The sequence below is a fragment of the Calypte anna genome, chromosome 2, assembly GCF_003957555.1.
Source record: "Calypte anna isolate BGI_N300 chromosome 2, bCalAnn1_v1.p, whole genome shotgun sequence".
NCBI lineage: Eukaryota > Metazoa > Chordata > Aves > Apodiformes > Trochilidae > Calypte > Calypte anna.
The window spans coordinates 17864480-17876888 of NC_044245.1; the positions used below are offsets into that span (position 1 = coordinate 17864480).

At 37.0% G+C, this 12409-nt stretch overlaps 1 protein-coding gene and 1 long non-coding RNA gene across 2 annotated transcripts in view; one reads left to right on the plus strand and one right to left on the minus strand.

Annotated features, from left to right (window-relative positions):
• PRTFDC1 (phosphoribosyl transferase domain containing 1) overlaps positions 1 to 12409 on the plus strand; it is a 42823-nt gene that overhangs the window by 16798 nt on the left and 13616 nt on the right. Inside the window, exon 4 of the mRNA XM_030445024.1 lies at positions 8728 to 8793. Coding sequence (XP_030300884.1) covers positions 8728 to 8793 — 66 coding nt within the window. The remainder of the gene's footprint in view (positions 1 to 8727; positions 8794 to 12409) is intronic.
• LOC115597852 overlaps positions 5175 to 12409 on the minus strand; it is a 47549-nt gene continuing 40314 nt past the window's right edge. Inside the window, exon 3 of the long non-coding RNA XR_003987196.1 lies at positions 5175 to 5252. This is a non-coding gene — a long non-coding RNA (uncharacterized LOC115597852). The remainder of the gene's footprint in view (positions 5253 to 12409) is intronic.

Genomic DNA, 12409 nt, shown 5'->3' on the forward strand with positions numbered 1-12409 from the left:
GGGGAGCCGTAGCCCCACCACCGGCTCGCACCTTCAATAAGGTAAAACCGGCCCTTTATACTTTTCATAAAGCCCTTTCCCTCAGTCTCTTATCAGTTTATCATTGGTTTTCATTTTGCGGGCTCTCCCAGCATTGGTTCTTGCTTCGTGGGCTTCGTTCTGTTGCTGAGGGGAATGGTTTCACGTTTCGCGGGCTTCATTCTGCTGCTGAGGGGAATGGGCACCTGACGTCCCTGTTTCGCGGGCCCCCGCGGTCGGCCCCTCCTCCTGTTTTTCTGGCTTTTCTTCCTTATAAGTAGTCTTAAACATACACCCCAAAACAACAGGATACAACATGCTATCTCAACAAACTGACCAAACATTATTAAATTGAAAGATACACTCAACAAAACAATAAACTACAATTTTAAACCCTTATTTTTCACAGGAGCCGTAGCTCCACCACCGGCTTGCAAGTTCAGCAATGAAAAACTGGTTCTTTTATACTTTTCGTAAACCCCTTCCTCTCAGTCTCTTATCAGTTTAGCATTGGTTTTCCTTTTGCGGGCTCTCCCAGCATTGGTTCTTGTTTCGAGGTCGTCCTGTTGCTGAGGGAAACAGTTTCATGTTTCGCGGGCCCTGCGGTCAGCCCCTCCTATTTTTCTGACTTTTCTTCCTTTATAAGTACGCTTAAACATAGACCCCAAAACAACAGGATACAACGTGCTACCTCAACAAACAGCCCAAGCAAACATTATCAAATTGAAAGATACACTCAACAGAACAATAAATTACAATCTTAAACCCTTATTTTTCACAGTAACACATTGAATCAATAATACTTAAATATATAAAACTTATGTTAAACCAGAAAGAAAATTTTGAAATATTATTGTCTATAATCCTTACTAGCCAAGTTAACTGGTTTAAGTTCTGCTGCAATTTACAACAGATTGGCCTTTGTCCTGTAGAGTTGCTTCATGTTTATGCCAATAAAAGTGAAATCATATTTGTTTTGATAATTTAAAGAAATGTTTACCCACAATAAAACTACAGGGGTAGATCATGTTTGCAGTCATGTTGTTAGAAAATTTTCTTTATTTGGAAATTTTTAAAATATCTGTATTCTGTATATCTACAGAACTTAGGTAGAAATAGTGTGGCACACATGCTTCCAGCAGAATAAGTGTCAAGAATTTACAGCTGCTAATACTTGCCTTAGCAAGTATGCTCTTAGTTGCAGGTATAATCTGTATTTACCAGTGTTAACTGCATTAACATTGCATGTTCACCTTTGTTGATGCCTGAGTATACACACAAGAGAGATCAATTCCAAATGCCTTCACCAAAAAGGGGAAAGCTTCAATAGCAATTTGTGCTTCATTTGATACCAGAGCATCTCCATAGAAGCAACTCTCACAGAGGATGGATTTTCTAGTATCTGTTTCAAGATACCTTATCTTCTTTGGGTTAAACACAGAGAAGGCATGCATGATTCCTGGTACATAAGAAATCACTGTATGTGTGAACAGATGATTGTAAACAATCGTGTTTATTAAGTCTAATAACTGACTGTTACCCTGAGAGTTGTTTAAGCTGAAGGATTTGCCTTGCTTTTACAGCAGGAAAGAAACATACAGTTTACCACAGGCCAGGTGATGATGAGTACCTTGCTGTCAGTGAGTTCATTGTCTGTGTTTCTCTGTCCAAAGCCAACTTCCTCATTGCAGAACTCTGGCCTTCCCTGGAACTGGATGAACTAGCTTGAATTTGAAGCACTTCCAGACCTGTGCAATGGAATTTTTTTGTTAAAGAATAACAAGGAAGAAAAAGAATCAAAAAGAAGTGAAATCTTCAAATTAGGTATACTGTAGATCTAACCACAGAGATGTAAAACATGCCTTAAGCTGTAGTAACTGGGGCTCAGATAGATATACTTATATCAGTTTAAAATTTCCTATCTCAGGTTATGCTGACAATAGCAATGACACAAATTTTGGCCCATGATAGTCAGGGGTGTTGTTAGGAAGCAGCTCAGGGAGGCATTGTAGCCTCAACTCCAAAGCTAACAGAGGCACATGAAACCATGAGGATTTGCAAATGTACTTTTGTTGTCCCTGAAGGGTAGGTGCTGTCCTGATAGTGGGTGTATGCCAGTTTACATTTGATTTCCAGTTAGTTTAGCATTGTTGGCTTGTTTGCAAGGTTTTCAAGGTCCTACAAATATATCAGTGACCTGGCACTTGGTTATTTTGAATGTGGGTGTGCCCTGGAGGTTGTAGTCTGCCTTTTGGTGGTTGGTATACATTTGTTTCTGAGGAGGGGAAGGCATGCTTTGCAGTCTTTACAGGGAAGTGATCTGCATCATTCCTGTTCATTTGCACAGATTTCCAGTTTAGCAGTACTTACTAGTTGTCCTCTGAATGGATAGTCCTTCTTGTTCCCTGCTCTAAAAACCATGACAGCTTGACCTACAGTCTTGGGGTCCTTTGTTCTGTTGTTATTCAGAGATAAAAAAAAAATTGTGTCAGCTCAAGTGTATGTTGCTTGTAAGTATGGTATCTTATCTATCACCACTTCATGGATTTTCTTACTGATATAGTGGGGATAATTTCATAGCCTATACTTTATATGTCAGTTTGGCTTTACCTAGTAGTCAAAATAGGTTAATAGATGATGTGGATGCCATACTGACACTTCCTCAACCATCATATTCATATATTGAAGTACTTCTCAGAAGGCAGAGCAAAGCAATTAGGTTTCACACCAAGTTGTCAGCATCCAAACTGGAATATAAAGATTTTCATTTTAATTATTATGTTCATGACTGAGATGGCAAAGCATGGTCATATAGCAAAAGATATTATAATTATTGAACAGTATGTAATTTCAAAGCAGAAGTCTTTGTAATTGCAGATACACATATCTAAGCTCTGCCAATACCTGCAGTTATTTTCTGTAATGCTATTTTTTTTAATGCAGAAAGCTTGGTTACATTATGAATCAGTTTGTCACAGCTAAGTCACAAAGAAGTAATGATTTTCTGTTTAAAAGTGTGTACAAGACATTGCTTCAGTGGTTTCACTTTTGAAAGGTATTAACTGGAAAGCAATGTTTGTCATATCTGCTCTGCTTTCATCTTCTCATTGTATTTTTTCTCAACTGAAAAATGTATCTCTCTTAATTTGTATGCCATAGTGTACAGCTCTGTTTAGGTTTTCTGTGATTTTCAGTTTCTTTTGCAGCAGTGAATTGCAACCATGTATCATAAAAACATATATCCATTTCATAAGTCACTTTTGTCTGTGTGATGTCCTGAACTCTCAGCTTTTCTTTACAGTATAAACTACCAAGAATTCTGTTGAAATCCTCATAATTCATTATCTTGGAACTTGTCTGTCATCTCTTTGGCTTTTAATACCATTAACCTTGTCCCTTCAGTGCCATTCAAAATATATCTGTTCAGATCTCCTTCAAAGTTACTATTAGTATAGCTCACCCACTCACTATCCTTCCTCCAGTATGAAATGCAAGTTCTTGTTTTATTTAGGCTCATTAAGACTCCATCCCCCCTGAAATCCAGTTGTTTTCATTATTCAGTAGGTAAACCCTATAGATAAATCTGTATTTCTGCTTCAAGAAGCTGAGAGTGTAGAGGCCTATTAACCCCCCAGTGTAATGTTTTTTGCAAAAACTCTGCAAAGGTTGATTGTTAATATTTTTTTCATTACAAAAATCAGAAGACATATTAGATTGGTTGTATCTTTTGAAATCTCTCCTCATGTATATTTCACCCAGATTAAAATGAAACTTTTGAGAAAACATGCAAGCAAATTATCCTGGAGTGGCAGAGAAGGGAATTGTGTTAAATGTTTCTGTGAGATGGAGCCTAACTGGATAGCTCAGGATGTTACTAGTGGAAAATAGTTAACTCATTGCTTCTTATGTGCCTGTGGTAAATGATATTGAAAATTTCTTTCTGTGTCCTCAGTGAGGCTTTTTTAGGAAGAAAATATTGATCTCATCTCTTAATCTGGGATTCATTTTACCTTACTTCAGATTTCTCAGATGTCTAGGTGTAAGTAATTTCTGTAGATTTCTTATATGGTGAAGCAGATGATGGATGTGATCTATCTTGTTTTCCCCACTGATAATGAAGGAAGCTCAGGATTCATAGATTTAGATGTCTTAATGTTCAGATTATTAAATTAGGAACTGAGTTGTTCTGCCTTTATTGAAGACATTGCAAGGTCATGGGTCACCATCTGAGAACAGAAGCAGCATCAATCACATGCAGTTAATGTAAAATAAAAAGGTGAGGCCAAAGTAAATGTGGAGACTGAACTATACTCTGCTTTAGTGGATATGTTGCACCATGCCTCCTATTGAGGTGGTGCTGGACTCTTGCTTTTCAGGCTATGTCAATTGTGGGTATAAGTCAGAAGCCTCACAAGCAGTAGTTCTATCCTAACCATTTTAGTTGGCCGTGGTAGGGAAGGATAAAGGAAGCCTTACAGATGCTCTGTATTCAACAACTTGATATTCCAAGGGACAACTGAGTGATCATCTGTCAGTTGCTTCTTGTTGGTCAGAACATTCCTGGAAAACCCAGTTTTAGGAGATAGGATGATGGTGCAAAGTGAGAGCTGTCTATATGGCAATCCTGAGGTTAGCAGATCTGCTGTATCACCTAAGCATCCTTCTTTCTTAAGAATTTCCCTGATGAATTTTGGGAGAAAAAGGCAGTTGCTTTTTTTCCCCCAGTGAATTCCATATAAACTAGGCAAACTATAGTAAATAAATAAATATGTGGTAATGACCTAGTGCTCATAGTTCACAATTTAGTTATGAATTTAAACTGTTATGTTAGAGCTACTTTTTTTTCCATGGTTGAACAATCTTTGTTTGAGTGAGCACAATATTAATGTACTCCAGATTCTGTTTCTTTAGAAGAGTAACAGATGTTCACAGTTTGGTGTAATTTGCAGATGAGCAATGCTGTTTTTTCTGAGACCACCCAACTCATTTCACTTGTAACTTGAGCTATGTCCAAGTGTTGATCTCAGGAGATGTAAGATAATAATAATTCTGTGCCCCACCCAGTTCAAATAACATGACTTAGTATAGATGGAACTTAAATATCTATAGTTACAATCAATATAGAAAGTCAAAATTTTATCTTGCATGCCATGAAGGATAGAGGTGGAAATAACAACATTCTTGCTTTCATTCATCAATTATTCATAGGATCTGAAGATGTATCTTGACAAAGTCTGAATGAAGTAAGATTATAAAATAAAGACGAACAGGTGAAAAAGCACAGCACAGCAAGTAAAAAAAAAGAAACTGAGATTTATCCTGCACAATGCAGATTGATTAAACACAGAAAAAAATTCAGAAATGTAGTATTAAATATAGCTTGGGATGCAACAAAACACATCATGTCTTGTTAAAAACAGCTTCAATAAATTTTATGTTGCATTAAAAACACTGTGGGATTTTTATGAGTCTCTATCTGCAACATTACATTTGGTGTCAATCATTTAACAGCAAAAATAGTGTTTATAGGTTTTAGGGATGTTAGAAAACAAACGTTGAGGAACTGTAGGAGACAGAAAGTGAAACTTTAATTCATGTTTCTGCATTTATAAGTCCTGGGGATTTGATTGTATCAGTTTTGTGAAGGCACTGAACAACTCCCGCAGGGAAAAAGGAAGTTCTGAATGGCTTGAGACAATGAAAATTAAACTAAAAGTTCTGAATTGACAGTAACTGGTATTGAATGAAACAGTACTATGTTTTTTTTTCTTTCCTGACATTTATTGTACTTTATACTTAACATTTAGTGCAGTCTTATTTTGAGATTATAAATGGAGAACTCAGAAAAAAAAGAATTAAGTTCCTATGGCAACCGTAACGAACATTATGATTGTGGTAATGTGACATTGTGGTGTTGTGTCTTGCTGTTTGGCAGATATGTATCTTACAATGACTTAACTGATAAATGTAGATACAGTTATACATGGCATTAAAATCAGTGATCTGATTTTTTTTTTAGATGGGATTGCATTATACAAGTAAATTTTTTTTTAATTTCTTGAAAGCAACTTGGCTGGTGGGTTCTGAGATGCAGTCTTCTATATATTTTTTAGGCATAGTTAATACTTGTCCCTGTCCTCTGACAGTGATTGTTTTCCAGTCAGAACACAAGGATTTTCATAGCTGTGTGCAGTTGTGTCACCACAGCCAGTGTGTGAATGCACAGATTGATGGGATGCTCTGAGCCCCCAGCTCTCAATGGCGTTTGTTTGCTTAACTTTGTGCCAGCAGTGAAGATGCTATTTCAGTATCTTCCTTTCAGCTGGAGCCAGAAATACCAAATGCAGATGAAACAGTGCTGCTGTGAAGACTGCTAAAAGAGATTTATTCATTTACTGTTAGCTAAAAATAAAGAAATTCATTAATCATTGCACCTCACTATTATCTTTTATTTTTCTTTTCCCCTTTATTTTTCTTCTAGCAACTAAGTGCACACTGCCCCTTCAGTAATTCATGTATTGTTGCTGAAATTCCAGTCTTTCTCACTTGGAAATTAAAAAATATTTTGTCACTGCCCTGGTTACACATGCCATGATAGATACTAACAACTATCTGCTTTTTATACTCATGTCCTGAATATTTTCCAGACTTCTAAGAGGGATCTGTCTTGCTTTACAACAAAAGACTTGTGCTTTTAAGCCTCAACTTAAAATCTTCTCTATCTCTACTGTTTTTTTAAGCTTTAAAATAATCTTCTGAGAAATCAGTCACTTGTTTTGGGTGTGTTTTGTGGTTTGTTTTTTTGGTGGTAGTTTTTTTTGGGTTTTGTTTGTTTGCTTGTTTAATTTCTTTTTGGTTGGCTTTTTGTTTGGTTTTGGTTGTTTGTTTGGTTTTGTGGAATTTTTTTTTTTACTTTGTTTTTCTTTAGCAAAATAAGAGAAATGTTGAAACTTACATTAGACAGCATATGGGATGTAACCTTCATTCCTGCTCTAATTCTGTTTCCCAGGAAACAAATCAGAGCAGCATGAAAAGGATCTAAAGCTCGTAGATCCAGTGCAGAAGAAGTGGAGGCAGGTCTAAAACCCGTCTTTTAAAACAATATCTGCTGAGGACTTCTGACAAAGCTGGGGTGTGAGAGTTTTTGGGGGAGTCTGAGTAAAAGGGGAGGCTTCTGGTGAGCCTGCAGAAAGCAAACCTGAGAAATTGCCATCTGGGCAACTCTGCAACCTTTACTTAAAGTTACCTGCGAAGGCTATACTAATTTAGACAATCCATTCCCATGGGGGCCACGAATAGTTCCTGAGGTTGTCAGTTTGCTTGTGATGAAGTGGCTGCAAAGGTGCCTTGGAAGTCCCTGGATCTCTGCCACCTGGGTTGTGAGCGTGGGCAGATGTGGTTTCCAGCCGTGCAGCTGCAGCCATGCTGCATGGCAGGGTGAGTGTGTGTGTGTGTCTGTGCCTCCTCTGCTGGTGATGCTCCTTGAGGGGAAGGAGAGGAGCTATGAACCCCTTAGCCCAGTAAATCCTCATCTACTGTGTATCCCCTGGTGTCCCGTTGTTTATGGCAAAGAAAAATAATTGGTTCAGAGTGCTGATTTATCAACTAAAAGCAAAGCATTCAAGTATTGCTTTTTTGTTTGTTGACTGTGTTGACTGTAATCACAAAGCTCCCTGATGTTACTAGAAAACTACAGTGTCACGGTGTGGTTCTGAAGCTGTTACTGAAGTTGGACTAACACTGTCTTCCTGTGGACAGGGAGATTAGATTAGTACATGCACCAACTTGGCAAAATCCTCACATTTACTATATGTAGTTTTTTCCTCTTACTTTCTTTGGAAAGTTCAGGTAGCCTGGCGAGAACTGTATTTTTTATTTTGCTACTTCTTTAATGCCTCTCTTGTCTTCCCTTAGAATTAGGGCTTCTGTATTTCTCCCTTATGTGATCTTAACTTTGTGTGCTGCTGATAAATTTGAACTCGAGCTCGTTGAGAATTTTCCATTAGAATGAATTTCCTCTAGAAATGTCTGTAAAACAAATTTATCAAAGAAGAACTCTTCCAATACTAAGTTTAAAGCATACTATGGTGTGGTGTTTAGTTTGACCCGACTGGCAGTATTTTATGTTATGGAATTGACCACAAGGGTTTTATCTTTGCATTAGCTGAAAAAGCAAAACCAAACTCTTAAAACTTTGTGGCACACTGAAAAGTTTCTTGATAACAAGTGATAATTTTTGCAAAAAACTTCTTTCTTCTGAAAAAAATACTTCAAAAATAGCAGAGCTCTCTGTTAGAGTGACAGATGTGAGCACTTTTTGCTTGTGTTTCTAGTCTGTTCCAAGAAATGAATGTGTTTACAGGTGTTTGGTCAAGTGTTTAGATGCTCCTGTCTTCCTGTTGCGAAAGCAGCAAATACATAACACCTGTCATATTAGGAAACAGCAAGCAAGGGAACATTTTTTATTTTAAGAAGAAAGATGAAACTCCAGTCCAGTAAAGCCTGGAGTTTGACGTTAGCTTAAATACAACCAGGAGAGGGTAGAAGCCACAAGAACAAGTGAGAGCGTGGTTTTGTCAAGACACCAGTACTAATGAGCATTGGAAAATGCTGGTAATGAAAACTGAAAGATGACAAAAAGTTAATATGTTTATACTTCTATTTTATACAGTTATATCAAAATTCAAAGTTTTGTCTTTCTTCTTTCAGAATGATCAGTCTATGCAAGATATGCAGATAATGGGAGGAGATGATCTTTCAAAGCTGACTGGGAAGGTTTGTTAATTTTAAATTTAGAAAGAAAATACATCCACTGAAGACACTTAATAAAAGCTGTATAATTTTGCACATGGGCTGTCAGATACTGGAATATTGCCAGATATTGGAATCAAATAAATTTATTAATCTGTTAAATTGCTATAATGCCATCGCTTTCAGGTTTCCAAAAAGGTAAAAATGTATCTTCTTCATCATAGTGTAAGGATTTTGCAGTAGCTATGCTATCAGTGAGATTGTGGGCAACATCTGTGCTGGAATGCTTTCCCTGAGGTTAAGTCTTAGAGCCTCTCTTTTTCTGCCCTCACTGGGTGTGTGCAAGCAAACACTGAGTATGCCTGCTGAATTCAGCATATGAAGAGATTAATACAATTTTCCTAACTGTTCAAAATTCAGTTTAGAAACCTTTCAGTCAGATAAATCAAATAGGATTTTTTTTTTAATTTCAACATCAGGCTGGCTGTGTGACTGAATTTGCTTTGCACTATGCTTGAACATTGTGGTAATGAAAGACAGTGGTTTGAGTCAGTGAAAAGGTGATTTTCATCCAACCATGCTAATGAAAAGCAATGCTTTGAAGAGGAAGGAAGGCTGATTTCATTAGGCAAATGGACTATGTGGAAAATAGTCAGAAATTTATTCTTTACTTATGCATTAAGGCAACAGAATTCTTATTTTGTTATTTGTACTGCATGTGCAGTTACTTTCTATTAGCTGGCACTTAATAATTCCAGTTTCTTCAAAGAACTCAAATCCAGCACTAGCAAACTAATCTGTTTTGTTTTACTGTAGCATGCAAGAAAAATAAGAGAAACACTTAAAATATTTCATTAATATTAAACAGGGTTCTGAGGGAACTAAAGCTTAAATGAAAAATTGCTTTTCTACTCAGAATATTTTAGTGATACATTTGTCCTCAATTTGCACTCCTAAATATTCCTGCTGGGTGTTTGTTGCCAAGTTATCACTAGAACATTAATCATGTTCTTGGAAAATATTAATTCAGTTGCTCTTCTTTCTTATACCCCAGCACTGGCACTACCTGTTCTTCTCTGATGATTTTGCATGTTTCTTTACCTCACAGGCAGAACTGGCAGTGCACCTATTCATTTTACCTAATGTGTCTCCTTCCCAGATAATCCAAATGCTTCCTAAGCTTCCAAACCCAGCTCCATTTTCCATAACTTCCAACACCAGATTTTCTCCAGGAATGGTTTGAGTTGTGAATATATTTCCCAGATATGGTCTTCCTAGTATCACTTGAATTCACTGGGGAAAACCTTTATTTTCTTTTGCAGGACTTGTGTATTTGTGTGCGTCCATAGGTGTATGGGAGGGAAGGAAAATTTCACCCCAAGTAGTTTCTGCTTCATTCCAAAAATGAAGTAAATTGTTTTCTTATACTGAAGAACCCAGTGAGCTTTTCTCACTGGCACAGGCCTCCTGTTTCCAGGTATGGAACAGGACATAACAGTTGGCTGTTGGGAGATCAGGAGATACTTGGGGAGAAGACTGGACAGCACTGGAGTTAAGGATTGTTGGGTAAGGAGGTTGGGATCATGGTTAGGCTTGAAGGGGCTGGTTTTGGGCACAAAGGCAGCTGCTGGTCAGGAAGGGAGCCAGTGCTGGAAGCTGGGTGTGGAGAAGCTGCAGGAGATCAGGAAGGGAGGGCTGGGACTGCCAGGGGAGCAGACATGCTGAAAGGGCATATTGGGTGGCTGTCTGTATGTGTGGTTCTCTGTGACACAGCTGATATATGAATAAGTAAATAGCATTTTCAGTACAACGTGTGAACTGGGGTTTCCTTAAGACTTATTTTAACTGATTGAAAAAATGGGACACAAATTCATACTTAAACACCTCAAGTTGGATATACGAACGAGTGGCCTTATGTCCACAGATGCCATCTCCTTCATCTGTTGTTGACTTAAGCAATTCGTGTCAATATTCAGCACGTTTTGCTAATCAGCCTTTGCAGAATGATTCAGAGCCTCCTACAGTCAATGTAAATCTTTCCTTGAAGTGTTTTTTAGCACCTTAGTTTGGCTGCTGGCTTTTAGAGCTGCTGCCTTTAGTAACCATCCTAAGTCACTCAGTGGATTAGTGGAAGACTTCCTGACAGAATTCAACTTCCCTGATTTTGAGTGAGTGGGATGCTTCTGCCTGCTTGGAGCACATATGAAGAAAAATTGTAATTATATTGAAAAATTAGTATGCCATGTTAAGTACCATTAACTTAGTGATCATGGAAGTTGTTCTCAATGGAAAATGCTAGCATGGGTTCAGAATCAAACTTCCAAAAAGTTTCTGTAAAGTTCAAAAGCATCAATAATGTAAACGGTTTTGAAACCTGCAGACAAAAGATTCTGAATTGTTGATCCTAAAGTTCTCTAAGTAATAATACCTGGAACCTTGATAAGGCTAGAATCTGAGTGAGTAACTAAATCATTTCCATGTGTTTCTTATCACTGGGAAAAAAAAAGATTACTGAGTATATCCATGAACATGGTCCTCTATAACATTTTTTTTGTGTGAGAAAGCTTAAAGAAAAAAAAAATTAAAAGCTAATTAAAAAGAGGCTGTTAAGGATAATATGTATTGAGAAGGAAGAAAAATATTATAGGCCTGGGAAAAGTGTATAAGGATGCAAAATATTAAGAAGATAAAATTCTGAGAGATGACAGTTAGCTTACAGACCCAAGCTGCTAACATAAGAAAATAATTTATAATTTGAAATTCTTCATCTGTGAAGAAGGTCACAGAGGCAAGAATCAAGATTTCAATGGCATGAATCATTAATAAATGTACTTGAAGAATGAGTCCTGGTATAGCTTAAGACTAATGCTTTGTAACAATTCACTTCTATGCAGAAAAAATATGATTTCAAAAATCTCTCCTCTAGTAACGCAAGTGGTGAATACAAAATTGCTCATTCCATAGTTAAGCAGCTACCTAATTTTCAATTACTTCAAATCTGAAATGCTCATTCAATTAAAAATGACTGTAAAAGTTATAATTAATATTTGTAAAGAGGAATTAATTTTGAAAATGGAGACATTATTAATAAGTGTCCGGAAAATGAGGTAGTGTTTCAAAGCAACATAACTGAGAATTTATGTAGATGAGGTGAAAGAACAAATAATATAACCCTGTTTAGTTAATAATACCGTAATCATACTGTATAACACTACACATTCAACTATCAACTATCAACTATTTTGACTTAAAGGCTTGATGGAGAAGTCTTTATACTTTAAGCATATTTCATCAACAGGCGACTGCCAAAATGATGAACCCAGTGCTCTCTTCTGAATTTGGATAGCTTTTTGCCTTTTGCTGTTACCTTTTCTAATACTTTTGCCTACTAAAGAGCAGCTTGCCATTATCAAATTTATATTGCCATATGGTCGCATATTTGCCAATCACCCAGGCATTACTTAAGCTTATTTTAAATAAACTGATACACTGGGAGCCAGCTGTAAAGTACTTGCATACTATAGGCTGTAAATCAGACAAGGTTTGAAAGTAGAATTAATAACAGGAAATTAATACAAGATAATTGATTTAGTTGAGAGAAACAGAGTTTCAAGCATGCAGATCCTTCTGTTGGTCTGAA